At 51.7% G+C, this 27,992-nt stretch overlaps 3 protein-coding genes across 5 annotated transcripts in view; 2 read left to right on the top strand and 1 right to left on the bottom strand.

Annotated features, from left to right (window-relative positions):
• The window catches only part of zgc:113436 (uncharacterized protein LOC503528 homolog), a 29,467-nt gene extending 29,015 nt beyond the window's left edge, over positions 1 to 452 (bottom strand). Inside the window, exon 1 of the mRNA XM_059654871.1 lies at positions 8 to 452. Within this exon, the coding sequence (XP_059510854.1) occupies positions 8 to 167 (160 nt within the window). The 5' untranslated portion in view covers positions 168 to 452. The remainder of the gene's footprint in view (positions 1 to 7) is intronic.
• Positions 267 to 15,739, top strand: ogfod2 (2-oxoglutarate and iron-dependent oxygenase domain containing 2). The gene is made up of 7 exons (XM_048556101.2): positions 267 to 469; positions 1,658 to 1,714; positions 3,694 to 3,804; positions 8,728 to 8,827; positions 10,493 to 10,617; positions 11,619 to 11,876; positions 14,768 to 15,739. The coding sequence occupies exons 1-7, from the start codon at positions 323 to 325 to the stop codon at positions 15,050 to 15,052; spliced, it is 1,083 nt and encodes a 360-aa protein (XP_048412058.2). The 5' UTR covers positions 267 to 322; the 3' UTR covers positions 15,053 to 15,739.
• A 2,783-nt stretch (positions 15,740 to 18,522) lies between these two features.
• The window catches only part of arl6ip4 (ADP-ribosylation factor-like 6 interacting protein 4), a 172,137-nt gene continuing 162,667 nt past the window's right edge, over positions 18,523 to 27,992 (top strand). For all 3 annotated transcript variants that reach the window (XM_048555960.1, XM_048555959.2, XM_059654870.1), the window contains exon 1: positions 18,523 to 18,582. The gene's annotated coding sequence lies outside the window, so the exon portion shown is untranslated. The remainder of the gene's footprint in view (positions 18,583 to 27,992) is intronic.

Raw genomic sequence — 27,992 nt, 5'->3', positions numbered from 1 at the left:
TCCTCACCTTCCAGCCTGAAGTTGGCGGCGAGCCTCCGGACGCTCCTCCGCTGCAGGGGGCCCAGGGCCCAGGAGTAGGCCCCTTGGGACAGGTATCTGTAAACGTACCGGTACCGGCCCCCGTACCGCTCCGTCTGGGTACACACGCTCCGGTTTCCATCGCACATGCTGTGAGGGGACAGGGGGGGGACAATCCGCCCGCGGAACGTTCGTGCGGGCTCCCGCCGGAACGGGTTTCCTGCTGCACCCCCTGGTGTTGTTTCTCTGGTTGTCAGTCCGCCCCCCGGGGAGTGATCGGCGCTCGGGCGGGCGGCTGTGCGGGATGGAGGGAGCGGGAGGGAGCCCCGGCCCCAGGCCCAGGCCTCCCCCCCGGGGCCCGTTCTTTGCCTGCCGCTGCTTTCACACCGACAACATCTTCCTGGAAGATTTCAGGCTCCATGTCCGCTCGACGGACCCGCAGCTCGAATCTGTAAGAAACAAAATAAACCATCTCAACGCTGCCAACCGGAAAGAAGGGCCTTTTCTTTCAGAGAGGGGGCTAGCACGGGGGGGACGGGCCGAATGTCCCGCGTCCACACCCTCGGGACTAACAGTCACTTTGTAGAGACTGAAGTGTCCTCACTGACTGAATGCCATAAGCACCAGAACCAATTTACTCCAAGGAAGATCCCGGTGTGATCCTCACCCACAGGATCTCCTCCAGACATCTCGGATTTACTTCAGGATCAATGAGGTGGAGGTCCCCGTCCTGGACAGGGTCAGAAACCACATATCACCCGGTTATAATCCAACGGGGTTATTTGAAATCACAGGGTTTCAGAGCTCTTCACCTGACGAAGGAGCGAGGCTCCGAAAGCTTGTGATCTCAAATACACCTGTTGGACTGTAACCTGGTGTCGCCCGACTTATTTCAGAATGTGACCGAGGTTTCAGTTCAACTGCCTGGGATACAGGGAGAAGCCGCAGACCATCGTCAAATTGTCAAAGTTCCATCACGACACTGAGTTGTTCCCTCACCAAATACACAAAGCCCAGACTTATCCCAGCACCAGAGCTACGCTCCACCTTATCTGGTTCGGTACTGGTGTGTGCTGCTGGCAGTGACTCTGAAGTCTGGGGCAAAATCAACATTGTAACTTTAACTTAACAGCAACCAGCAGTATGTATTAAGCACCTTTTAAAAATATCAAACATGTTCCAAGAGTCTCCTTGGAACATTACCAGATAAAATTTGCCATAGTTCCGCAGAAGAGGTCAGGTAACCGAATGGTTGATTAAAGAGTTAGTTGCTCAGTAGGAATGAGAGATGGTGAGGTTCACAGAGGTAATTAGCAAGTTCAGGGCTCAGAGCAGTATAAGGCCATCCTGCCAATGGTTAAAATCAAAAATGGGTGAAAGGTCAGAATCGGAGAAGCACAAAGATAAACGAATACAGTATCTCTGTGGGAATGGGGGTTGGGAACTGTTGGTGAGATAACAAAACATTTTGTGGCAAATGCCTTTTCTTTCCAGTAAGAGGTGAATCTTCTGTTTTTATACACTATTAGATCATTGATCGGTCTAACATATTTTCCCCAGGAACACTGCCTTTGGCTATTCTGCAGCAAGTTATAAGTTGGGTTGTTTTTCACTGGCTGAACATTTGCTCATGTTTCAGGTTTTAAGAAGCAAGGGATGCAAGACTGAAGAGCAATTCAGAAAAGTTCAAGCTAAGGTAAAACTAACAAGTCAACAGTCCCAGTCTGGTGTGTGCTGCACACTATTACATTCACTGGTACACTCGACAATACCCAGACTCTGCATTAACCATCCAGTTTGACCACTTCTTACCTGTGCTGTTCAGTGACGGTGAAACAAATAGCCGAGAATGTGAGACCCCTTCTGCAGAGATTACGGTTATGTAGTTACTCGTGTGTTTATGCAATCAGTGACATCACAGTTAAAGGGAATGAATGCTGCACTGTTGTAGCTCACCAGGTTGAATTGCCCTGTCCCCCAGGGTCAGGGCTGAATAGGGAAGAGTTTAGTGAGCCTTGGGCTGATCTCATTAAGAGATAAAGAGCAGATAAATAATTCATAGAATCTTATTTCAAAGTGGAAACGTGGAACTAAGCAATTAGGCAGAATTTGGTGAAGAGTAAATATAGGGTCATTTAAATAAAAACCAAAAGAACTGCAGATGCTGTAAATCAAGAACAAAAACAGCAGTTGCTGGGAAAGCTCAGCAGGTCTGGCAGCATCTGTGAAGGAGAAAGCAGTGTTAACATTTTGGCTCCGGAGTCCCTTCCTCAGAAGACCTGAAACGTTAACTCAGTTTTCTCCTTCACAGATGCTGCCAGACCTGCTGAGCTTTTCCAGCAACTTTGTTTCTGTTGTTGTTTCGGGTCATTCAAGTTGTGATCTGTGAAATACAGGTAAATGCCCAGGAAGATGATTGGAAACAAAACATTCCAATTGTTTGATGCAACCATGAGGGATTTTATATTTTCATGTCTGGTGAATGGCTTTATTTCTTGGAATGTGGGTGGTATTGGCAAGACTGGCAATTTTTCTTTCTTATTCATTCATGGGATAAGGGAGTGCTGGCCAGGTAGCATTTATAAGACCATAAGACATAGGATTGGAAGTAAGGCCATTCGACCCATCGAGCCCACTCCACCATTTAAATCATGGCTGTTGGGCATTTCAACTCCACTTCCCTGCACTCTCCCCGTAGCCCTTGATTCCTTGTGAGATCAAGAATTTGTCGATCTCTGTCTTGAAGGAATCCAACGTCCCGGCCTCCACTGCCCTCCATGGCAATGAATTCCACAAGCCCACCACTCCCTGGCTGAAGAAATGTCGTCTCATTTCAGTTTTAAATTTACCCCCTCTAATTTTAATTTTATTGTCCATCCCTAATTACCCAGAGGGCAGTTATGAGTCAGCCATATTGCTGTGGGCCTGGAATCACATGTAGGCCTGACTGGGTAAGGACGGCAGTTTCCTGCCCTAAAAGACATTAGGGAACCAAAATGGGGTTTTCCTGACAATCGACAATTGACTCATTGGACTTTTAATTCTAGATATTATTGAACTCAAATTCCGTCATCTGCTGCGGCAGGATTCAAACCCAGGTCCCCAGAACATTACCTGAGTCTCTGGATTAACAGTCCAGTGATAATACCACTGGGCCATCGCCTCCCCGGCTAATTATTACCCATTCCTAATTACTGTTTGACTGCCTTTGCACTGTGATTATGACACCTGTGTTATAACAACATCTCACGTGAAGATGTGACAACACGGCTGTGAGCAAAGCATAAAAGTGTTTGATCGGGGTTCTTGTGGCCCACTGGTGGTGTCCCTAACTCTGGGCCAGGAGTTTTTGTGAAGATGTGTAGCTCGGGTTGTGGGCGAGGTTGTAGACTTGCTCACCGAGCCGGTGTGTTTGATTGCAGTTTCATCAGTCTGCTCGGTAACACCATCAGGGTGTCTCGGTGAAGTGTCGGTGTTCTGTCCCACTTGTTATTTATATGCCTCGGTTTGCTGGGGTGGTGGCTATTACTTCTGGTTCTGTTTCTCAGGAGGCTTAGATTCAAGTCCCACCTGCTCCAGAAGCGTGTTCTAACATCTCTGAACAGGTTCAATCATAATAAACAGTAAATATTTGATAACTATGAAGTCCTGCTGAGTTATTCTATCCCCCTTCAGATCGATGAAGAAGTTCAGAGAAGAAAGTTGCTCCATCAGAAAAGTTTGGAGAGAAGAAACATTATTTCAGCGTGTTACAAACCACTGAACCCTGACGTCTATGTTTTACAGGTAGGAGCTAGTCTCCACTGAGTCACTGAAGAAAAGGTACAGGTGAGATTGTACCTTGAAAACTGTTTATGGCTATAGTCACCTTATTAAAGAATGGATTTATTTGAATTTGAAGCAATCTAGCAAAGATCCCTTTGGTAGATTCCTGGGATTAAGGGCTGGTTTTGAGTAAATGTTAAGTAGGTTAGGACTGTTGTTGTGGATTTAGTGATTGTAACAAGATCAGCCAGGTGGACCTCATAGAATATGAGTTCCCTGATTGGGGCTGTTAACCTGGTCCAATCAGGAAGCCCTGGCTGACTGATAAATGGAATGCTGATTCTCTGGTAGCTGACTCTGAATGAGGCAATATTAAAGTCAAGGACTATTCAGGTGTAAATCAAGGGAGATTTGGTGATGGGCTACTAGCCTCTGTGGAGCTGTTTCACTGGCAACGGGAGTAAAGCAACACAGTTTTCTTTGAGTTGGGGTAAACGTTTCTTACACATGCATTTGTTTGGGAAGCTTGACTTATTTGATCCTGCCATTAAAGACTGGGCCCTGGATGTGGTGAGAAGCATGATTTTTTTCGGGACAAATGATGTTGCGGCAGATGAAAAACAATGAGTAATTCTCGTGACACCCTGTGGAGCTGCAGCCTTTCCTGTTGTTAGGACCCTAGTATTTTCTGAGGCACCAGATACTAAAATCTTTCAAGAGTTAACTGATTTAGTTAAGATACATTACACCCCAAGCCTCGTCTAATTCTGAGACACTATCGGCAGTTCGAAAACCAGGGAACCTATGTCGGCATTTTTGATGAGTTTAAGACGACTGGTAGAGGCATGTGACTTTGGTTTAACCTTTAATCAGATGCTGAGAGACCACTTGGTCTGTGGGATTAATGATGTAGTTGTGCAAAACCACCTTCTAGCAGAAGCCCAACTGGACTTAAAGCCAGCAATAGCGCCTGTTTGGTCATTGGAAAATGCAGCAAGTGCAGCTTATGAGTTGTAGGATATTCCGATGGAAGTGGGCACCCTCACCAGTCTGACTGAGCTTGGGGAAACACCACTTGGGTGAAGGCAATTACATGGCATCACTTAGGACATATCCTGAACAGGGGAATTCTAGGTCAGCCCACAGCAAAACCCGAAAATAAAGCCAAGCCTCGGCCAACTGATTAACATTTTTTTCAGTATTCAGGCCAGAAAGCCATTGTAGTTCCTGCCAGTGTGGGGACTCGAGACAGCAAAGGAGCCCCAGTGGATGTAAACTGAGTAAGAGAATCCATAGGCCGATGTGAGCAGACACTGGAAAGCCCACCTACAGCTGGCTTGGAATGGTTAAATTACTTAGCAACATCCAAATCAGAACCAGTCAAGATAAATGCCTTGTTAAATGGTCACCTGGTTCTAATGGAAGTTGATACCAGCGTGGCTGTACCAGTGATCACAGAACCAGTTTTTAACAAAATTCACTGTGAACTCCAGCCATTAACTTTGCTCGACACCTTGGTTGGACTGTGAACCGACACCAGGGAATATTTACAGCCTAAGGGAACAACTTCGGTTCTGGTCTCATGTGAAGCAGCTGGTTCAGTTACCACTGATTGTAGTAAAAGGCTCAGGCCCAAGTTTGATGGGGAGAAATTGATTGGCAAATATTCACCTTGATTGGCTCAACGCTTTTCATTGAGAGATGACTGCCTGAATTGAAGTCCTAATTAAATACTGGAAGGTTTTCCAGAAAGGTCGAGGGATATCAAGGGAGCCAAGGCCACTTTGCATGTTGACCAGGCAGCAAGACCATGTTTCTGCAAGACCCGCCCAGTGTCATCTGCCTTATGGGCAAAAGTAAAAGCAGAAATCAGGAGGCTGGAAAGTGATGGAATCATCAAACTGGTCCAGCTCACAGAATGAGAGCACTCATAACAATTGTGAAGCCTGACTGTCGGTTCGCCTTTGCGGGGATTTTAAACAAATGGTGAACCACTTTTTCACAGCTGGATAAATAATCAGTCCCTCACATAGAGGATTTACACACACAGTTGGCAGGGGACAGGCCTTCACAAAGCTGGATGTGAGCCACATGTACTTGTAGTACGTTTAAACGAGGATTCCCAGAGGTATGCCACAATTAGTAACCATAAGGGTTTGTACCAATATAGGAGACTGCCATTTGGCGTATTGTCAGTCTGTGCAGTTTTTCAGTGGATAATGGAGAACATTTTACAGAGTTCCCCCTCAGGTTGCCATTTATTTGGATGACATGCTAATAACAGGGAAATAAAAAAAACGCAGAGAGCTTAGATATTATTCTAAAGCATTTCTCCAAGGGAAGTGCACAGCTTAGAGGGCCCCCCTCATTGGACAATAAAGTGAGGGCGATGAAAGTGCCCTGGCTCCCACATCTGTACCAGAGATCAGGTCTTTCCATGGATTGGTGAGTTATTATGGAAAGCTCATCGATAACCTGGATTACATCCTGACACCTTTGCACCAACTCCTGAAAAGGGTCAGACGTAGAAATGGTCTCATAGACAGGCCCTAGCTTTCAATAAAGTGAAGAAACAGGTATCGTCCTGTGAGGGGTTGGCATGCTATGATCCCAAGTCAGATCCTGGTATTTACATGCGATGCCTCCCCATTCAGCATCAGGGTAGTGTTATCTCATAGGTGGATCAATGGAGAGGAATGCCCCATTGCTTATGTATCCAGGACTTTGGCTATTGCTGAGTGTAAATGCTCTCAGATAGAGAAAGAAGGATTGGTGGTTAGATTTGGAGTCAGCAAGTTCCAGCAATATCTTTATGGATGAAAACTTGTGATTATCCCGGATCACAAACCCCTACGTGCTCTGCTTAAAGAGGACAAGGCAATGCTACCCGTGGTTTCAGGCCCATTCAGCAGTTAGTGCATTGTTTAATGCAGATTGGACCTCCACCTGGGAGGCTGAGTAGTGTATTGTTTAATGCAGGTTGGACCTCTGCCTGGGAGGCTGAGTAGTGTATTGTTTAATGCAGGTTGGACCTCTGCCTGGGAGGCTGAGTAGTGTATTGTTTAATGCAGATTGGACCTCTGCCTGGGAGGCTGAGTAGTGTATTGTTTAATGCAGATTGGACCTCTGCCTGGGAGGCTGAGTAGTGTATTGTTTAATGCAAATTGGACCTCCACCTGGGAGGCTGAGTAGTGTATTGTTTAATGCAGGTTGGACCTCCACCTGGGAGGCTGAGTAGTGAATGCGGATGCATTGAGCTGCCTCCCATTAGCAGTCACACCACTAGTGGAACCCCTAGTGGAACAGTCTGTAATGGTATTAAATTTTCTGCCCACACTTGTAGTCACATATCAAACTTTTAACACAAAAAGATCCAGTCCTCTCAAAACTGAAACAGTCGGTGTTGATAGGGAAAACCAAAGGACTGTCGCAGCTGGAACCAAAACCTTTTTGGACCTGGAGAAATTATCCCAAAATAGAGGAAGGCATATTATTGTGGGAAGCAAGAGGTGACTGTCCTTAGCAAAGGTTGCTGCCAGATCGTGCCTGAACTCCACCAGGACCATCCAAAAATCTCCAAAATGAAGATGTTGGTGAAACGTTATATCCGGTGGCTAGGATTGGATGCAGACATAGGTGGGCAGTGACCAGAGTGCCAACAAGGACAACAGTTACTGCCAGCAGCTCCCCTACATTCGTGGGAATGGCCAGGTAAACCCTAAACTCAGTTACACATTGACTGTGCAGATCCTGTCACAGGGCTCGATATTCTTAGTCATTGTAGATGCTCACTCAAAGTGGTTGGACATGCACCCAGTCCATATGTCAAACATGGGGATGATGATTAAAAAACTGCTCGCATCTTTTTCAACACATGGAGTCCTAAAGATGTTGATCACAGACACCAGGCCATCGTTTACCAGCAACTTCTGGAAGTTAAATGGGATTCCACCTATAAGGACAGCTCCATACCCTCCATCATCCAATGATCTGTCAGAAAGAGCAGTCCAAACTTTGAAGGCTAGCTTGAAGAAGCAGCCCACAGCTTCATACCAAGCTGTCACAGTTATTAATTTGATTATGGGACCACCCCACACACAACTACAGGGATAGCACTGGTCGAGTTGCAGATGGAGAGAATACTCCACACCAGGTTAAATCTGATCTTCCCGGATTTGGTGAGGTTGGGGGGATGAAACGGCAATGCTGGACATAAGGCCAAGCAAGAGAGAGTTTGATACAGGGGATGAAGTTTCGTGTAGGAATCACGACCTTGCTGGGGGAGGAATCTTGTTCTTATTTTGAAGAAGAACCGTGATGTTCTCTCCAGTATCTTCATAAATATTTGTTCTTTAGTCAGCATCACAGAAACAGATTAGAGATAATGGGAACTGCAGATGCTGGAGAATTCCAAGATAATAAAATGTGAGGCTGGATGAACACAGCAGGCCAAGCAGCATCTCAGGAGCACAAAAGCTGACGTTTCGGGCCTAGACCCTTCATGAAGGGTGTAGGCCCGAAACGTCAGCTTTTGTGCTCCTGAGATGCTGCTTGGCCTGCTGTGTTCATCCAGCCTCACAGAAACAGATTATCTTGCTGTTATCACAATGCCTTGCTGTGTTTGCTGTGTGCACATTGGCTGCTGTGATCCTCACATTATACAGTGATTACAGTTCCCAGCAATGCTCTAACCATCTTTGGGATCATCCTGAGGTTATGAAAGAAATGATGTGAGTCTCAGCCTGGCTTTTGTTACCAGGGCCATGATCATAGAATTAATATGCTATGACCTCTCAGTAAACACATGCTCACGGATCAGATGGCAGGGGTATTTGATGTTTATGGTGACCAGCGCATGCTGTGGTCAGTCTTGTACTAAAAAAGTTGGAGTGTTTATAAGTTGTGCAGTGTGAAAAATCATGAAGCGGTTTGTTTTTTTCCCAGGAATCATTCCTTGCTCCGGAATTCCGTGAAGTAGTTGCCTATTGCAGAAGTGAGGATGCTGACTTTGAAGGATTGCTGGACCACATTCACTCACTGCCAGGTCTGTATTTAAAGGTTTTGTTCAAGAGCAAAAATGTAGGACTCAGCAATTTATACAAATCGACAAATATTGGAGGATAAACAGGGTTGTCAAGTATTTCTGCTGGAATTTAGTTCAACTTGAGGAAAAATAAGGTGTAAAATGAAACCGAAACAGTCAGAGCAGATCAGTACCCCATGTCCTGGATAAGTGATGTTGTACTGTGAATTTTAGTATAGTCTGTACAGCTTGTGTAACTTCCTGCCTGAGTCTCACAAATCCTTGTGTTCTTTTAAGGATTGATTAGGAAAATGGAACAGAGTGACTTCTTGGAATCTAGAAATTACAAAAACAAGCCACTTTCAGTTGTGCAAAACCCTTGTTAGACTGCAGCTGGATTACTGCAAGCAATTCGAGACATCAAACCTTGGAAATTAGAGTGATTTGGACAGGTTTCTCAAAATATTGATAAATCGCTAGATACTCTTCCTGCTAGTTACAAAGTCTAGGGTACATTGTCAGAAAAATTAGAGCTAGATCATTCAGAAGGAAACTGAGAAAACACTTCTTCACCGCAGGAAAGTAGAAGCTGGGAACTTTCTTTCACACATGGCAATTAATGTTCGATCAGTGTTTTACTTCTCCAGCAGGCACTGATAGATATTGATGAGCTCAGTGTATTAAAGGATGCTGGGCAAAGCATTTACAAAGTTAAATTGTTGGTCAGTGAAGTTCTCTGAGCAGTGGAACAGGTTTGGACTAAATGACTTCCTCTTGTTCCAATTTTCCATTGATTTCTATGTGTCTCTGAGAACATCGGAAAGGAGCTTTGTGCAAAATAAATTTTGATGCTGGTTAGAAAAATAAAATGTAATCCTGCATAATCTTTATTTCAAATCAACAAGACTCTGAAATGTTACAAATTAATAAATGGTTTTATGAGATAACAAGGTGAAGAGCTGGATGAATGCAGCAGGCCATGCAGCATCAGGGGAGCAGGAAAGCTGACGTTGCGGGTCGGGACCCTTCTTCAGAAATGTCTCCAGTCTCCAGTCATTTCCAGACAGCATGCTTCCTCAGGCATCTCACCTTATGGTTGAAGACAGATCAATAAATTGATTGATTGATCTTTTAAGGATCTCCAGTCTGTGTGGTCCTAAACCCTCCCCTCACAGAACCTAATACCTTTTCTTCATAAAAATATTGGGGTAAGGAGTCAGTTGAAAATTTCAAAATGGGGATTGAGAGATTTTTGTTGTTAGTTAAAGATACTACAGGTCACAGAAACAGGGTGAGGTATAATAGAGAGATCAGCCGTGATCTAATTGAATGATAAGTTAGGTTTGCAGCGGCTTAACAGTTCCCTTATCTTATTTGTCTGTGTTCTTATTGCATTTGAGTTGTTTACAGATTAAATGGCTTACTGTATACAAACAGTTTAAGAAGACTAGTGATTATTGACTCTGATTAACACAGTGTGGAGCTGGAAGAGCACAGTGGGTCACGCAGCATCAGAGGAACTGGAAAGTTGACAGGTCAATTTTCCTGCCCCTCTAATGCTGCCTGGCCCACGGTGCCCCTCCGGTTCCACACTGTGTCATCTCTGACTCCAGCATTGGCGGTTCTTACTATCTCTGAGTGATTTACTGATTGTTTCTTGTTTCTATCTTTCTATCATCCTTATAGCTGAGAGAGTCTATTCAATCCCAGTGTTCACTGAGGAATTCTGTGGCCTGTTGATTGGAGAGCTGGAAAATTTTGAACAGTCTGAAATGCCAAAAGGCAGACCCAACACCATGAACAACTATGGGGTAAGATGTGAAGAAGGGGTTGGTGGTGAACTTGCTTGGTTAGATGTCAAATGTATGGTTTAGATTAACACTAACTGCATGGGTTTAATCCCCATTCTGGCTGATGTACACTCAGGACCTGTCTCTTCACCTGTCCCATGCTTAATGCAGAGTGGTGTTCTCAAGCTATAGATCCAGTTGTGTGTCTGTAATGGAGACAGATGATGACAGTCACTCATGGCTAATGACCTGCCTGTTCAGTTGTCATCGCAGGCACTCACTCCCCATTCACATACTGCCATTACACTTCTAGGTGTGAGAATCAGGCCTTTGCTGGCAACTTCCTGGCTGTGAGTCTGTGAACTGTTACATACTTTGATAGAATTCCTGGCAATGTTCTCTTCAGCCAATGAAACTAGTTAAGTCATATGTGTGCGTGAAAGAGAGACAGAGCCACACAGACAGACTGACAGATTGTGGTGGCGTGAAGAGAGAGATGGTCAGAGAAGGAATATAAGGAGAAACAACATGATTTGAAATGGAAACTGAATTCAAAGTGTATTCATGAGGCAAAAGATAGTGTTTCCAGTAACAACAATCTATCAAATCACAAGTGAGGTAACAGCAACTTCAGTCACAGGCTCTGTTATTCCTTTCCCTGTAAACCTTCCTCAGCGGAAGGCACAATTTCTGGAGAATTAGCAGCACGGAAACCAGTCTGTGTGGGGGTAATGCTTCACTTGAGCTCCCTCCTTCCCACCCAAACAACAGAGCATTGGCTCTCACATGCGAAGGTGTTACAGGTGGACCTGGTGTGTGAGATACTCATACCAAACATGGGCTTGTGTGAATAAGCAATGGATAAATCTTGATGGGATTGATACTGGGGAAAATCATATCATTATTATTTTGACTTCAGTCTGATTTGGAAGTTGTGATTTTGAGCTAACTTCTGTTTATTGTCCAAATGCATGCTGACTGTGAACTGCACAGATTAACACATTTCCAACATCTGATCTAAGGTGCTTCTAAATGAACTTGGATTTGATGAAACTTTTATTACTCCACTTCGTGAGGATTATCTTCAGCCAATCACATCACTTCTCTACCCAGACTATGGAGGTTGCTGTTTGGACAGTCACAAAGTGTTTGTTGTGAAATATGCTGTAAATCAGGACCGGGATTTAAGTTTCCATTACGACAACGCTGAAGTTACTCTCAATGTGTCACTTGGGAAAGATTTTAGTGAAGGAAACCTCTACTTTGGAGACATGAGACAGGTACTGTGGAAATTCTCGTTAACTTTCAGCAAAAACTTACTCTGTCATACCTCTCTCACACTTCGAGCATGTGACTCAATTTCCTTCCTCCTCTAGCATCATTGACCTTTGAGCAGTGACTGTGACATGCCTAATCATTCAGACCTCGACAGAGACTGACTGTCTCTGAGCTCACAATCAAGGCGCTGCAGGTCCAAGTTTCACTTCTAAAATTTTAGCACAAAGTCAAGCTTCGCTTCGCCAAAACAAACTGAGAGAGTGCCACACTGTCGGGGGGTCAGTGCTGAGGGTGTTCCATACCGTCGGGGGGTCAGTGCTGAGGGTGTTCCATACCGTCGGGGGGTCAGTGCTGAGGGAGTGCCGCACTATTGGAGGGTCAGTGCTGACGGAGCTCCGCACCATTGGGGGGGGGGTCAGTGCTGAGGGAGCGGGCACTGTCGGGGGGTCAGTGCTGACGGAGCTCCGCACCATCGGGGGGGGGGTCAGTGCTGAGGGAGCGGGCACTGTCGGGGGGTCAGTGCTGAAGGAGTGGGCACTGTCGGAGGGGCAGTGCTGAGGGAGTGGGCACTGCCAGAGGGGCAGTGCTGAGGGAGAGCCGCATTGTTGGAGGGGCAGTGCTGAGGGAGCGCCATGCTATCAGAGGGTCAGTGCTGAGGGAATGGGCACTGTCAGAGGGTCAGTGCTGAGGGAATGGGCACTGTCGGAGGGTCAGTGCTGAGGGAGTGGGGACTGTCGGAGGGTCAGTGCTGAGGGAGTGGGGACTGTCGGAGGATCAGTACATGGTGAATGGTACAAAAATATAGAAGGTTGTAGGAATAACCTGGAGCTTCATGTACAGAAATTCTTGTTGGTGGCAAAATAGGAAGGCTTTTGAGAAACAGCATGTGGACACCTTGATTTTATTAACAAAGGCGTAAAGGATAAAAGCAAGGAGGTTTTTATAAACTTTTAGGAAATACTGTTAAGGACTCAGCTTCAGAATTGTGTTTAATCTGAACAGCACACTTTGGGACCATAACCTTGGAGAGGGAACAAAGGCATTTTCTAGGAATGGTCTGAAATACTAGAATTACACTGAGAGACTGGAGAAACTGGGGATTTGTTGTCCTTAGAACAGAGAAGGTCAGTAGGGTATTTAATAGAGCTGCTCAAAATCAACGTGGGTTTTGAGAAACCATTTCTATCGATGGAAGGACCAGTAACCAGAGGACACCATTTGGGTGATTAGGACAGAGGTAGGCAACATGAGGAAAGACATTTCAAGACAGTGTGTTGTGATCTTGTGTTCGTTGTCCAAAAAGATGAATGGAATATTTAATCATTGTTTTCAAAATGAAATCAGATAAATACTTGAAGTGATAGAGAATTACTGGGGACTTTATTAAACATTGTAACAAAGACTACACTTTAAGGCATTGATTGTAAAAGGATTTGGAGTTTGAATAGTGTGATGTGAAATCTATTATCTTTTGATGTATCAAGCTAAGTACTCTCTCTGACTTGTGACCTAGCACCTTATCAAATGCCCTGTTGAAATCCAAGCCTATTAAAAAATCTATCAGCTTCCCTTTATCCATAGCACTCTCTCAAAGGGCTCCAATAAATTGGTAAGCATGTTGACTTTGCCTAATTGCCTTAAATAATTTTAAATGCCCTTTCTTTAAGTTTGAAGTTGTTTGTAACATTTTCTAGTTCTGGTTGGTCCACCATTTTGAAATTGTCTTTCTTGTTGTCATGTATCTATTGTGTGCATTCTGAAATAGCCCCTTAGATAGCCACCACATTCTACTGACAAATTCCTTAAACAGTTCACTTTAGTTAGCTCTTGTTTCATGCCCTCACAACGAAGGGTCTAGGCTGGAAAAGTCAGTTTTCCTGCTCCTAAGAGGCTGCTTGGCCTGCTGTGTACATCCAGCTCCACACCTTGTTATCTCTCCACTTTATTATTGTTCAGCTATTCTTGGATCCACTATCTCTCCCTCAAACTGAGTGTAAAATTAATAATTTTATGATCACTGTTTCCTAGATTGCCTTCACTATGTGATCATTAATTCTGTTTCATTGCACAGTACAATATCTGGTATAATCTGCTCTCTGCTTGGGTCCAAATTGCTGTTCTAAGAAACAGTCTCAAAATGTTCTTTGAACTCCTCATTTCAGCTACTTTTGCCTGACTTGGTTTTTCTGCCTCCATGTAGATGAAGCTCTCCTGGGATTATCACTGGACCTTGTTGACAAGTATCCATTGTTTCTTCCCTTCTACTTTGTGCTTTATCTCCCAATCAGATTTGCTATGATTGTTGTGAATGGTGGAGCAGGCTCAGTGGGCTGAATGACCTGCAATTGTTTTGAGATGGATTACTGTCCGTGGACCGAGATGCATGGAACCCCAGCAACACTCACGTAGTTCAGCACCAGCCCTGAGCAATACTTGACCCACCCCCACTTAAACATTCACTCCCTCCACCACTGATACACGGTGACAAGAGTGTCTACCACCTACAAGATACATTGCAGCAACTCATTACAGTTTCTTCAACAGCACCTTCTTAACCCCATGACCTCTACCATCTAGGCTCTGGGCAGCAGTACATGGCAGGCTCCCCTCCAATTCCCTTACCATCCTGACTTAGAAACATATCACCCTTCATTCACTCTCACTAGGTCAAAATCCTGGAATTCATTTCCTAACAGCATTGTTTGTGCCTGTACCCCAAATGGACTGATGCAGTTCAGGAAGGCAGCTCACCAACACCCTCTGAAAGGCAATTAGGGATGGGCAGTAAATTCTGGCCTTGCTGATCACACTTGCATCTAATGAACAAGCAAAATATAAATGACCTTGTTATCTAAACATTGATTTATTCTGTCTCTGCACCTTGTGGTCCCAGGTTCCAATGAATGAGAGAGAGTGTGTTGAGATTGAGCACAGAGTGAGTTACGGATTGCTCCATCGAGGCCAACACTGTCATGGAGCTTTACCCATCTCTTCAGGCGAGCGCTGGAATCTCATCGTATGGATGCGGTCGTCTCCAGTTCGTAATGAACTCTGCCCAATGTGTAACAGGAAGCCAGAGTTAGTGGAGGCATCTGGATTTGGGGATGGTTTCACTTCTGAGCTACCAGACGTCTGGCAGGAGCATCAAGAGACAGTCAGTGTCTGTACCTTGTGTTAATAAGTTGTTAGCAATGTTAGGTATGTTCCTACAATGCACAAGGTTGAGGTTCAGCCTTCAGCCTCAGCTGAGACTCTTATAATTGAAAAATTGTAGAAAACATTCATCTCAGTTCTTTATTTTAAGCAGCACACGTGTGTGTGTACGTGCGTATGTCGTGTGTGTCTGTGTATATGTTTGATTCACAGGTGCGCAGCACACCCATCTCCAGGCAATGTCTAGCTTCCCTGCCCCATCAACACTCCATGTGCTGAACATTTTGAAGATGAGATAATTGATTATGATTTGCCATTCACCCAGCAAGGTGATGTGACAATGTCTGATTCTTTGGCACCTGGAATTCACTCTTAATGTTCTAGTGAAATGTAAATCTAGTCTGGAGGACAGGAGATGAAGACAGGAATTAGATACCAGTTAAGTAAATTACAAATCTTCAGAAGATCTAGTGTGGTACTTTCATGTTGCCACTGGGATTTTGGTTTCCTCCAATGACCTTGTTAAAATATCCAACCAATTGTTGTTGAGCAAATGTAAAATCATTTTAAAATTAGGTGTTTACCTTATATGACATCTGATGAAAATTGTTAGTGCTGACAATGCAATGCTTCAGAATGTCATTCTCTTTGATTGCAAGTTGTGAGATTGATTTATTGATAAATCTGATTGAATAAAGATTTAATAAAGAAAGGAATTTTGTAAAAGATCTTCATAGGAATGTGGTATCACTATGGTTATTAGATACAGCCTTCTAATGTTGTCAACATTTCAAGGAAAACACTTCTGAAAGTAATAGAGTTGTGTAGCCAGTTACAATCTATTTCTCTAAAAGTTCTTAGCGAGAACTCTTGTTGTTTCATGGACATGTCAGTGCTGATGCAGTATTTGTACTCGGATCACCAACGTGCTGAGTTTGACGCTGTGGCGGTCATGCCGACTCACTTCACTTACCCCTTGTCACTTTGTTGGCCAATTATAACATGCTTTGGAGGAGAGCTGACAGGAATTATTCTATGATAACAAAGTGTGAAGCTGGATGAACACAGCAGGCCAAGCAGCATCTCAGGAGCACATTGACCTGCTGTGTTTATCCAGCTTCACACTTTGTTATCTTGGATTCTCCAGCATCTGCAGTTCCCATTGTCTCTGATCAGGAATTATTCTATGAACTGGATCCAAGATTTGAGAGATGAATTACCCAGAACTGACAAAGCGACACCAGTAAGTCTTTATCTGATAATTGACAGTTACATTGCATTAATGAACCGATGCAGCGGCACAATTGGTTGCACTGTGTTGGTTGAGACTAATCACCAGCAATTGGAGCAAGGTCTAAAGGGAGCTTTAAGTTTTTTTATGTAAATTAACCTTTTGCTTTTATATCTAGATATTAGTACTGAATCGGTACAAATTTATTTCAGTCTTTGCCAGTATAAATTCCTGTTGTCACATTTAGAATTGAAACTGTGTAAACCTTCCACACCAAATAAACTTTCTCATCCCTGGAATTGATAGAGTGCCATCACTTGCCTGATGCCACTTCAGCCCTCACAGTGTGCCTACTGACAGGCCAGAACAGACAGACAGCTGTTCCTTGATGCTCACCTGAGTTCGCTGTCAAAGGTGCTCCGAGCTCCCATCGCAAAGTGGTTGTGCTCTGACAATGCCACACTGAGGAACAGCTGCAGCAGCAAATGGACAGACTCTGTCACACCAAAAAAGAGTTTGGTTTGACTGTCAGCTTCAGGAGCGCAAAGGTCATGCTCCAGGATGTTGCCATCGTATTGACAATGTGACCCTGGAGGGCGTTGCCAGCTTCACATAGCTCCACAATCACCAGTAATCTGTCACTCAATGCTGAAATCTCTCTCCCACCACAAACACTGCAGCTGCTGTGTCTGAGCAGAGAGAGTGAGAGAGAGTGAGAAAGTAACAACAAGTAACCCAGAACACGACACAGTTTACCAAACCTACTTCCTCAGTGCATTCCTGTACAGTGCTGAGACCAGGAAAGGATTTGCTCAGCAGGATAAAAGACTCAACTGTTTCCATCTTCACTGCCTCAGATGTATCCTTGGCCTCTCATGGCAGGACAAGGTCATTAACTCACAGGATCCTGGATCGGGATAATTCCATCAGTGCACACTCATTGCTAAACCAAGGGTGTTTGTTCTGGCTCAGCCCTGTTCATCGGAGAGATGGCAGATATTTACCCAAAGGCTTCTGTATGGTGAACTTTTGTGTTTTATTCATTTGCAGGATGAGGGCATCACTGGCTGGGCAACATTTATTGCCCATCCCTAATTGCCCAGAGGGCAGTTAAGAGTCAACCACATTGCGATAGGTCTGGAGTCACATGTAGGCCAGACCAGGTAAGGATGGCATTTTCCTTCCCTAAAGGGCATTAGTGAAGCAGAGAGTCACCGCCTCCTTCACCCTCCACGTCCCCGCTTCAGGAACACTATAGGAGAGTTGTGACGATGGTGGTTGCTGACTGTCAGGACCTCTGGAGGATGTGATTCTGAGAAGAGAAATCAAAAACAAACCCCAGCAAAATCTGGAGAAACTCATCATGTCTGGCAATGCATGTGTGAAGAGAGAACCAGAGATAATGTTTTGAATCCCATGTGATGTCTCTGCAGAATTGGAAAGCTGATCTGGCTGTGAAAAGGGATATGAAAATAAGTCACCAAACCCTGCACCCTCATCACATTGATTTTCAAAACATATGTGACTGAACCATCTCAGAGTGGAGCTCCTGAGCTATACCAAGCATTGTTGAAGGAATAATAAAGGACTGTCTCTTTGAAATGGAATAACAAAGAAGTGGTGTGTAATTGTTGCTTGTGTGATGTTAGTGGGGACTGACTGCCAGTTTTCTGATATTCCAAGTAGAGGTCCCAGTGAGCACTGTTTGGACTGGGATGGGGAATTCATTGTTATGCTAAATGTTTTTTGACTTGTTTTATTGTTTTGTGGATTTATAAATTTTTAACTTTCGAAAGAAAAAGTCAAATCTTTTACAGATAACAAGGCGTTGGGGTGAATGAACACAGCACGGCAAGCAGCATCAGAGGAGCAGGAAAGCTGAGGTTTCAGGTCTAGACACTTAATGTCAGCCTTGTTATCTCGGATTCTCCAGCATCTGCACTTCCAACGATTTCATTTAAATCTTTTGTGTGATTTCTGTTATTGGTGTAAAAACATGCCACTTACAGCAACTGTAAGAATATTTGGAAACAATGGCCAAGATATACTTGATTAAATTAGCTGGAATACGTCAAAACAAAGTTAGCAATTGGACTTCGTGGAGGGATTATTCTGCATTTGTTTTTTCAATCTGTTATTTAAAACAAAACTTTTCATTCATTCTCCGGCCTGGGGGTTGTTGAAGTTTACATCTTGTTGGAAGTAGGAACTTTCTGTACGGGGGCGGTTTCTGGACGAACACAAGATACGATCACACACAGCAACGTACCGGAAGTGCTGAGGGGCGCGGGAGGGCACGGGACACAAGAAGAGGGGAGACGGAGGTAAAAGAACGAGCGCGGGGCACAGGCCCGGGGGGGGGGGGGGAACCGAGAGATTTACTTCACAAAACAGCCCTGACCCTCCGACAGTGTCCACTCCCTCAGCCCTGACCCTCCGACAGTGTCCACTCCCTCAGCACTGACCCTCCGACAGTGCGGCGCTCCCACAGCACTGACCCTCCGACAGTGCCCACTCCCTCAGCACTGACCCTCCGACAGTGTCCACTCCCTCAGCACTGACCCTCCGACAGTGTCCACTCCCTCAGCACTGACCCTCCGACAGTGTCCACTCCCTCAGCACTGACCCTCCGACAGTGCCCACTCCCTCAGCACTGACCCTCCGACAGTGTCCACTCCCTCAGCACTGACCCTCCGACAGTGTCCACTCCCTCAGCACTGACCCTCCGACAGTGCCCCGCTCCCTCAGCACTGACCCTCCGACAGTGTCCACTCCCTCAGCACTGACCCTCCGACAGTGCCCACTCCCTCGGCACTGACCCTCCGACAGTGCCCACTCCCTCAGCACTGACCCTCCGACAGTGCCCACTCCCTCAGCACTGACCCTCCGACAGTGCCCACTCCCTCAGCACTGACCCTCCGACAGTGCCCACTCCCTCGGCACTGACCCTCCGACAGTGCCCACTCCCTCAGCACTGACCCTCCGACAGTGCCCACTCCCTCGGCACTGACCCTCCGACAGTGCCCACTCCCTCAGCACTGACCCTCCGACAGTGCCCACTCCCTCAGCACTGACCCTCCGACAGTGCCCACTCCCTCAGCACTGACCCTCCGACAGTGCGGCACTCCCTCAGCACTGACCCTCCGACAGTGCCCCTTCCCTCAGCACTGACCCTCCGACAGTGCCCACTCCCTCAGCACTGACCCTCCGACAGTGCCCACTCCCTCAGCACTGACCCTCCGACAGTGCCCACTCCCTCAGCACTGACCCTCCGACAGTGCCCACTCCCTCAGCACTGACCCTCCGACAGTGCCCACTCCCTCAGCACTGACCCTCCGACAGTGCCCACTCCCTCAGCACTGACCCTCCGACAGTGCCCGCTCCCTCAGCACTGACCCTCCGACAGTGCCCGCTCCCTCAGCACTGACCGTCCGACAGTGCCCGCTCCCTCAGCACTGACCCTCCGACAGTGCGGCGCTCCCTCAGCACTGACCCTCCGACAGTGTGGCGCTCCCTCAGCACTGACCCTCCGACAGTGCCCACTCCCTCAGCACTGACCCTCCGACAGTGCCCACTCCCTCAGCACTGACCCTCCGACAGTGCCCGCTCCCTCAGCACTGACCCTCCGACAGTGCCCGCTCCCTCAGCACTGACCGTCCGACAGTGCCCGCTCCCTCAGCACTGACCCTCCGACAGTGCCCGCTCCCTCAGCACTGACCCTCCGACAGTGTCCGCTCCCTCAGCACTGACCCTCCGACAGTGTCCGCTCCCTCAGCACTGACCCTCCGACAGTGTCCACTCCCTCAGCACTGACCCTCCGACAGTGCCCGCTCCCTCAGCACTGACCGTCCGACAGTGCCCACTCCCTCAGCACTGACCCTCCGACAGTGCCCGCTCCCTCAGCACTGACCCTCCGACAGTGCCCACTCCCTCAGCACTGACCGTCCGACAGTGCCCGCTCCCTCAGCACTGACCCTCCGACAGTGCCCACTCCCACAGCACTGACCCTCCGACAGTGCCCGCTCCCTCAGCACTGACCCTCCGACAGTGCCCTCTCCCTCAGCACTGACCCTCCGACAGTGCTCACTCCCTCAGCACTGACCCTCCGACAGTGCCCTCTCCCTCAGCACTGACCCTCCGACAGTGCCCTCTCCCTCAGCACTGACCCTCCGACAGTGCTCACTCCCTCAGCACTGACCCTCCGACAGTGTGGCGCTCCCTCAGCACTGACCCTCCGACAGTGCCCACTCCCTCAGCACTGACACTCCGACAGTGCGGCACTCCCTCAGCACTGACCCTCCGACAGTGCCCGCTCCCTCAGCACTGACCCTCCGACAGTGCCCTCTCCCTCAGCACTGACCCTCCGACAGTGCTCACTCCCTCAGCACTGACCCTCCGACAGTGTCCACTCCCTCAGCACTGACCCTCCGACAGTGTGGCGCTCCCTCAGCACTGACCCTCCGACAGTGCCCACTCCCTCAGCACTGACCCTCCGACAGTGTCCGCTCCCTCAGCACTGACCCTCCGACAGTGCCCACTCCCTCAGCACTGACCCTCCGACAGTGCCCGCTCCCTCAGCACTGACCCTCCGACAGTGCCCGCTCCCTCAGCACTGACCCCCCGACAGTGTCCACTCCCTCAGCACTGACCCTCCGACAGTGCCCACTCCCTCAGCACTGACCCTCCGACAGTGCCCCCTCCCTCAGCACTGACCCTCCGACAGTGCCCGCTCCCTCAGCACTGACCCTCCGACAGTGCCCACTCCCTCAGCACTGACCCTCCGACAGTGCCCCCTCCCTCAGCACTGACCCTCCGACAGTGCCCCCTCCCTCAGCACTGACCCTCCGACAGTGCCCGCTCCCTCAGCACTGACCCTCCGACAGTGCGGCGCTCCCTCAGCACTGACCCTCCGACAGTGCCCGCTCCCTCAGCACTGACCCTCTGACAGTGCCCACTCCCTCAGCGCTGACCCTCCGACAGTGCCCGCTCCCTCAGCACTGACCCTCCGACAGCGCCCGCTCCCTCAGCACTGACCCTCCGACAGTGCCCACTCCCTCAGCGCTGACCCTCCGACAGTGCCCGCTCCCTCAGCACTGACCCTCCGACAGTGCCCACTCCCTCAGCGCTGACCCTCCGACAGTGCCCACTCCCTCAGCGCTGACCCTCCGACAGTGCGGTGCTCCCTCAGCACTGACCCTCCGACAGTGCGGTGCTCCCTCAGCACTGACCCTCCGACAGTGCCCACTCCCTCAGCACTGACCCTCCGACAGTGCCCGCTCCCTCAGCGCTGACCCTCCGACAGCGCCCGCTCCCTCAGCACTGACCCTCCGACAGTGCCCACTCCCTCAGCACTTACCCTCCGACAGTGCCCTCTCCCTCAGCACTGACCCTCCGACAGGGCCCGCTCCCTCAGCACTGACCCTCCGACAGGGCCCGCTCCCTCAGCACTGACCCTCCGACAGTGTCCGCTCCCTCAGCACTGACCCTCCGACAGTGTCCGCTCCCTCAGCACTGACCCTCCGACAGTGCCCACTCCCTCAGCACTGACCCTCCGACAGTGTCCACTCCCTCAGCACTGACCCTCCGACAGTGCCCGCTCCCTCAGCACTGACCCTCCGACAGTGCCCGCACCCTCAGCACTGACCCTCCGACAGTGCCCACTCCCTCAGCACTGACCCTCCGACAGTGCCCGCTCCCTCAGCACTGACCCTCCGACAGTGCCCGCTCCCTCAGCACTGACCCTCCGACAGTGCTCACTCCCTCAGCACTGACCCTCCGACAGTGTGGCGCTCCCTCAGCACTGACCCTCCGACAGTGCCCACTCCCTCAGCACTGACCCTCCGACAGTGCCCTCTCCCTCAGCACTGACCCTCCGACAGTGCTCACTCCCTCAGCACTGACCCTCCGACAGTGTCCACTCCCTCAGCACTGACCCTCCGACAGTGTGGCGCTCCCTCAGCACTGACCCTCCGACAGTGCCCACTCCCTCAGCACTGACCCTCCGACAGTGTCCGCTCCCTCAGCACTGACCCTCCGACAGTGTGGCGCTCCCTCAGCACTGACCCTCCGACAGTGCCCGCTCCCTCAGCACTGACCCCCCGACAGTGTCCACTCCCTCAGCACTGACCCCCCGACAGTGTCCACTCCCTCAGCACTGACCCTCCGACAGTGTCCACTCCCTCAGCACTGACCCCCCGACAGTGTCCACTCCCTCAGCACTGACCCTCCGACAGTGTCCACTCCCTCAGCACTGACCCCCCGACAGTGCCCGCTCCCTCAGCACTGACCCTCCGACAGTGCCCGCTCCCTCAGCACTGACCCTCCGAGAGTGCCCTCTCCCTCAGCACTGACCCTCCGACAGTGTCCACTCCCTCAGCACTGACCCTCCGACAGTGCCCTCTCCCTCAGCACTGACCCTCCGACAGTGCCCACTCCCTCAGCACTGACCCTCCGACAGTGCCCCCTCCCTCAGCACTGACCCTCCGACAGTGTCCACTCCCTCAGCACTGACCCCCCGACAGTGTCCACTCCCTCAGCACTGACCCCCCGACAGTGTCCACTCCCTCAGCACTGACCCCCCGACAGTGCCCCGCTCCCTCAGCACTGACCCTCCGACAGTGCCCCCTCCCTCAGCACTGACCCTCCGACAGTGCCCGCTCCCTCAGCACTGACCCTCCGACAGTGCCCGCTCCCTCAGCACTGACCCTCCGACAGTGCCCCCTCCCTCAGCACTGACCCTCCGACAGTGCCCGCTCCCTCAGCACTGACCCTCCGACAGTGCGGCACTCCCTCAGCACTGACCCTCCGACAGTGCGGCGCTCCCTCAGCACTGACCCTCCGACAGCGCCCGCTCCCTCAGCACTGACCCTCCGACAGTGCCCACTCCCTCAGCACTGACCCTCCGACAGTGCCCCCTCCCTCAGCACTGACCCTCCGACAGTGCCCGCTCCCTCAGCACTGACCCTCTGACAGTGCCCACTCCCTCAGCGCTGACCCTCCGACAGTGCCCGCTCCCTCAGCACTGACCCTCCGACAGCGCCCGCTCCCTCAGCACTGACCCTCCGACAGTGCCCGCTCCCTCAGCGCTGACCCTCCGACAGTGCCCGCTCCCTCAGCACTGACCCTCCGACAGTGCCCACTCCCTCAGCGCTGACCCTCCGACAGTGCCCACTCCCTCAGCGCTGACCCTCCGACAGTGCGGTGCTCCCTCAGCACTGACCCTCCGACAGTGCGGTGCTCCCTCAGCACTGACCCTCCGACAGTGCCCACTCCCTCAGCACTGACCCTCCGACAGTGCCCGCTCCCTCAGCGCTGACCCTCCGACAGCGCCCGCTCCCTCAGCACTGACCCTCCGACAGTGCCCACTCCCTCAGCACTTACCCTCCGACAGTGCCCTCTCCCTCAGCACTGACCCTCCGACAGGGCCCGCTCCCTCAGCACTGACCCTCCGACAGGGCCCGCTCCCTCAGCACTGACCCTCCGACAGTGTCCGCTCCCTCAGCACTGACCCTCCGACAGTGTCCACTCCCTCAGCACTGACCCTCCGACAGTGCCCACTCCCTCAGCACTGACCCTCCGACAGTGTCCACTCCCTCAGCACTGACCCTCCGACAGTGCCCACTCCCTCGGCACTGACCCTCCGACAGTGCGGCACTCCCTCAGCACTGACCCTCCGACAGTGCGGCACTCCCTCAGCACTGACCCTCCGACAGTGCGGCGCTCCCTCAGCACTGACCCTCCGACAGTGCCCACTCCCTCGGCACTGACCCTCCGACAGTGCCCACTCCCTCAGCACTGACCCTCCGACAGTGCCCGCTCCCTCAGCACTGACCCTCCGACAGTGCCCCCTCCCTCAGCGCTGACCCTCCGACAGTGCCCACTCCCTCAGCGCTGACCCTCCGAAAGTGCGGTGCTCCCTCAGCACTGACCCTCCGACAGTGCGGTGCTCCCTCAGCACTGACCCTCCGACAGTGCCCACTCCCTCAGCACTGACCCTCCGACAGTGCCCGCTCCCTCAGCACTGACCCTCCGACAGTGCCCGCTCCCTCAGCACTGACCCTCCGACAGTGCCCACTCCCTCAGCACTTACCCTCCGACAGTGCCCTCTCCCTCAGCACTGACCCTCCGACAGGGCCCGCTCCCTCAGCACTGACCCTCCGACAGTGTCCACTCCCTCAGCACTGACCCTCTGACAGTGCCCACTCCCTCAGCACTGACCCTCCGACAGTGTCCACTCCCTCAGCACTGACCCTCCGACAGTGCCCACTCCCTCAGCACTGACCCTCCGACAGTGTCCACTCCCTCAGCACTGACCCTCCGACAGTGCCCTCTCCCTCAGCACTGACCCTCCGACAGTGCACACTCCCTCAACACTGACCCTCCGACAGTGCACACTCCCTCAGCACTGACCCTCCGACAGTGCCCGCTCCCTCAGCACTGACCCTCCGACAGTGCCCGCTCCCTCAACACTGACCCTCCGACAGTGCACACTCCCTCAGCACTGACCCTCTGACAGCGCCCGCTCCCTCAGCACTGACCCTCCGACAGTGCACACTCCCTCAGCACTGACCCTCCGACAGTGCACACTCCCTCAGCACTGACCCTCCGACAGTGCGGCACTCCCTCAGCACTGACCCTCCGACAGTGCCCACTCCCTCAGCACTGACCCTCCGACAGTGCACACTCCCTCAGCACTGACCCTCCGACAGTGCGGCACTCCCTCAGCACTGACCCTCCGACAGTGCCCACTCCCTCAGCACTGACCCTCCGACAGTGCACACTCCCTCAGCACTGACCCTCCGACAGTGCGGCACTCCCTCAGCACTGACCCTCCGACAGTGCCCACTCCCTCAGCACTGACCCTCCGACAGTGCCCGCTCCCTCAGCACTGACCCTCCGACAGTGCCCGCTCCCTCAGCACTGACCCTCCGACAGTGCGGCACTCCCTCAGCACTGACCCTCCGACAGTGCCCTCTCCCTCAGCACTGACCCTCCGACAGTGCCCACTCCCTCAGCACTGACCCTCCGACAGTGCCCGCTCCCTCAGCACTGACTCTCCGACAGTGCCCACTCCCTCAGCACTGACCCTCCGACAGTGCCCGCTCCCTCAGCACTGACCCTCCGACAGTGCCCGCTCCCTCAGCACTGACCCTCCGACAGTGCCCGCTCCCTCAGCACTGACCCTCCGACAGTGCCCGCTCCCTCAGCACTGACCCTCCGACAGTGCCCACTCCCTCAGCACTGACCCTCCGACAGTGCCCACTCCCTCAGCACTGACCCTCCGACAGTGCGGCACTCCCTCAGCACTGACCCTCCGACAGTGCCCACTCCCTCAGCACTGACCCTCCGACAGTGCGGCACTCCCTCAGCACTGACCCTCCGACAGTGTCCACTCCCTCAGCACTGACCCTCCGACAGTGCCCACTCCCTCAGCACTGACCCTCCGACAGTGTCCACTCCCTCAGTACCGACCCTCCGACAGTGCGGCACTCCCTCAGCACTGACCCTCTGACAGTGCCCGCTCCCTCAGCACTGACCCTCCGACAGTGTCCACTCCCTCAGCACCGACCCTCCGACAGTGCCCGCTCCCTCAGCACTGACCCTCCGACAGTGCCCACTCCCTCAGCACTGACCCTCCGACAGTGCGGCACTCCCTCAGCACTGACCCTCCGACAGTGTCCACTCCCTCAGCACTGACCCTCCGACAGTGCCCACTCCCTCAGCACTGACCCTCCGACAGTGTCCACTCCCTCAGTACTGACCCTCTGACAGTGCTCACTCCCTCAGCACTGACCCTCCGACAGTGTCCACTCCCTCAGTACTGACCCTCCGACAGTGAGGCGCTCCCTCAGCACTGACCCTCCGACAGTGCCCGCTCCCTCAGCACTGACCCTCCGACAGTGAGGCGCTCCCTCAGCACTGACCCTCCGACAGTGCCCGCTCCCTCAGCACTGACCCTCCGACAGTGCCCGCTCCCTCAGCACTGACCCTCCGACAGTGCCCACTCCCTCAGCACTGACCCTCCGACAGTGCCCACTCCCTCAGCACTGACCCTCCGACGGTGCGGCACTCCCTCAGCACTGACCCTCCGACAGTGCCCACTCCCTCAGCACTGACCCTCCGACAGTGCCCACTCCCTCAGCACTGACCCTCCGACAGTGCCCACTCCCTCAGCACTGACCCTCCGACAGTGCCCACTCCCTCAGCACTGACCCTCCGACAGTGCCCACTCCCTCAGCACTGACCCTCCGACAGTGTCCACTCCCTCAGCACTGACCCTCCGACAGTGCCCACTCCCTCAGCACTGACCCTCCGACAGTGTCCACTCCCTCAGTACTGACCCTCTGACAGTGCCCGCTCCCTCAGCACTGACCCTCTGACAGTGCTCACTCCCTCAGCACTGACCCTCCGACAGTGTCCACTCCCTCAGCACTGACCCTCCGACAGTGTCCACTCCCTCAGTACTGACCCTCTGACAGTGCCCGCTCCCTCAGCACTGACCCTCCGACAGTGTCCGCTCCCTCAGCACTGACCCTCCGACAGTGTCCACTCCCTCAGTACTGACCCTCTGACAGTGCTCACTCCCTCAGCACTGACCCTCCGACAGTGTCCACTCCCTCAGTACTGACCCTCCGACAGTGTCCGCTCCCTCAGCACTGACCCTCCGACAGTGTCCGCTCCCTCAGCACTGACCCTCCGACAGTGTCCGCTCCCTCAGTACTGACCCTCTGACAGTGCTCACTCCCTCAGCACTGACCCTCCGACAGTGTCCACTCCCTCAGTACTGACCCTCCGACAGCGCTCACTCCCTCAGCACTGACCCTCCGACAGCGCTCACTCCCTCAGCACTGACCCTCCGACAGTGCTCACTCCCTCAGCACTGACCCTCCGACAGTGCCCCCTCCCTCAGCACTGACCCTCCGACAGCGCTCACTCCCTCAGCACTGACCCTCCGACAGCGCTCACTCCCTCAGCACTGACCCTCTGACAGTGCTCACTCCCTCAGCACTGACCCTCCGACAGTGCTCACTCCCTCAGCACTGACCCTCTGACAGTGTCCACTCCCTCAGCACTGACCCTCCGACAGTGCTCACTCCCTCAGCACTGACCCTCCGACAGTGCCCACTCCCTCAGCAGTGACCCTCCGACAGTGCCCACTCCCTCAGCACTGACCCTCCGACAGGGCCCGCTCCCTCAGCACTGACCCTCCGACAGTGTCCACTCCCTCAGCACTGACCCTCCGACAGCGCCCGCTCCCTCAGCACTGACCCTCCGACAGTGCGGCACTCCCTCAGCACTGACCCTCCGACAGTGCCCGCTCCCTCAGCACTGACCCTCCGACAGTGCCCGCTCCCTCAGCACTGACCCTCCGACAGTGCCCACTCCCTCAGCACTGACCCTCCGACAGTGCGGCACTCCCTCAGCACTGACCCTCCGACAGTGCCCCCTCCCTCAGCACTGACCCTCCGACAGTGCCCGCTCCCTCAGCACTGACCCTCCGACAGTGTCCGCTCCCTCAGCACTGACCCTCCGACAGTGTCCACTCCCTCAGCACTGACCCTCCGACAGTGCGGCACTCCCTCAGCACTGACCCTCCGACAGTGCCCACTCCCTCAGCACTGACCCTCCGACAGTGCCCACTCCCTCAGCACTGACCCTCCGACAGTGCGGCACTCCCTCAGCACTGACCCTCCGACAGTGCGGCGCTCCCTCAGCATTGACCCTCCGACAGTGC

Source organism: Stegostoma tigrinum, chromosome 26, assembly GCF_030684315.1.
Source record: "Stegostoma tigrinum isolate sSteTig4 chromosome 26, sSteTig4.hap1, whole genome shotgun sequence".
NCBI classification, from domain to species: Eukaryota; Metazoa; Chordata; class Chondrichthyes; order Orectolobiformes; family Stegostomatidae; genus Stegostoma; species Stegostoma tigrinum.
Note: the sequence above shows the minus strand (reverse complement) of the source record. Positions and strands in the feature narration are given on the sequence as shown.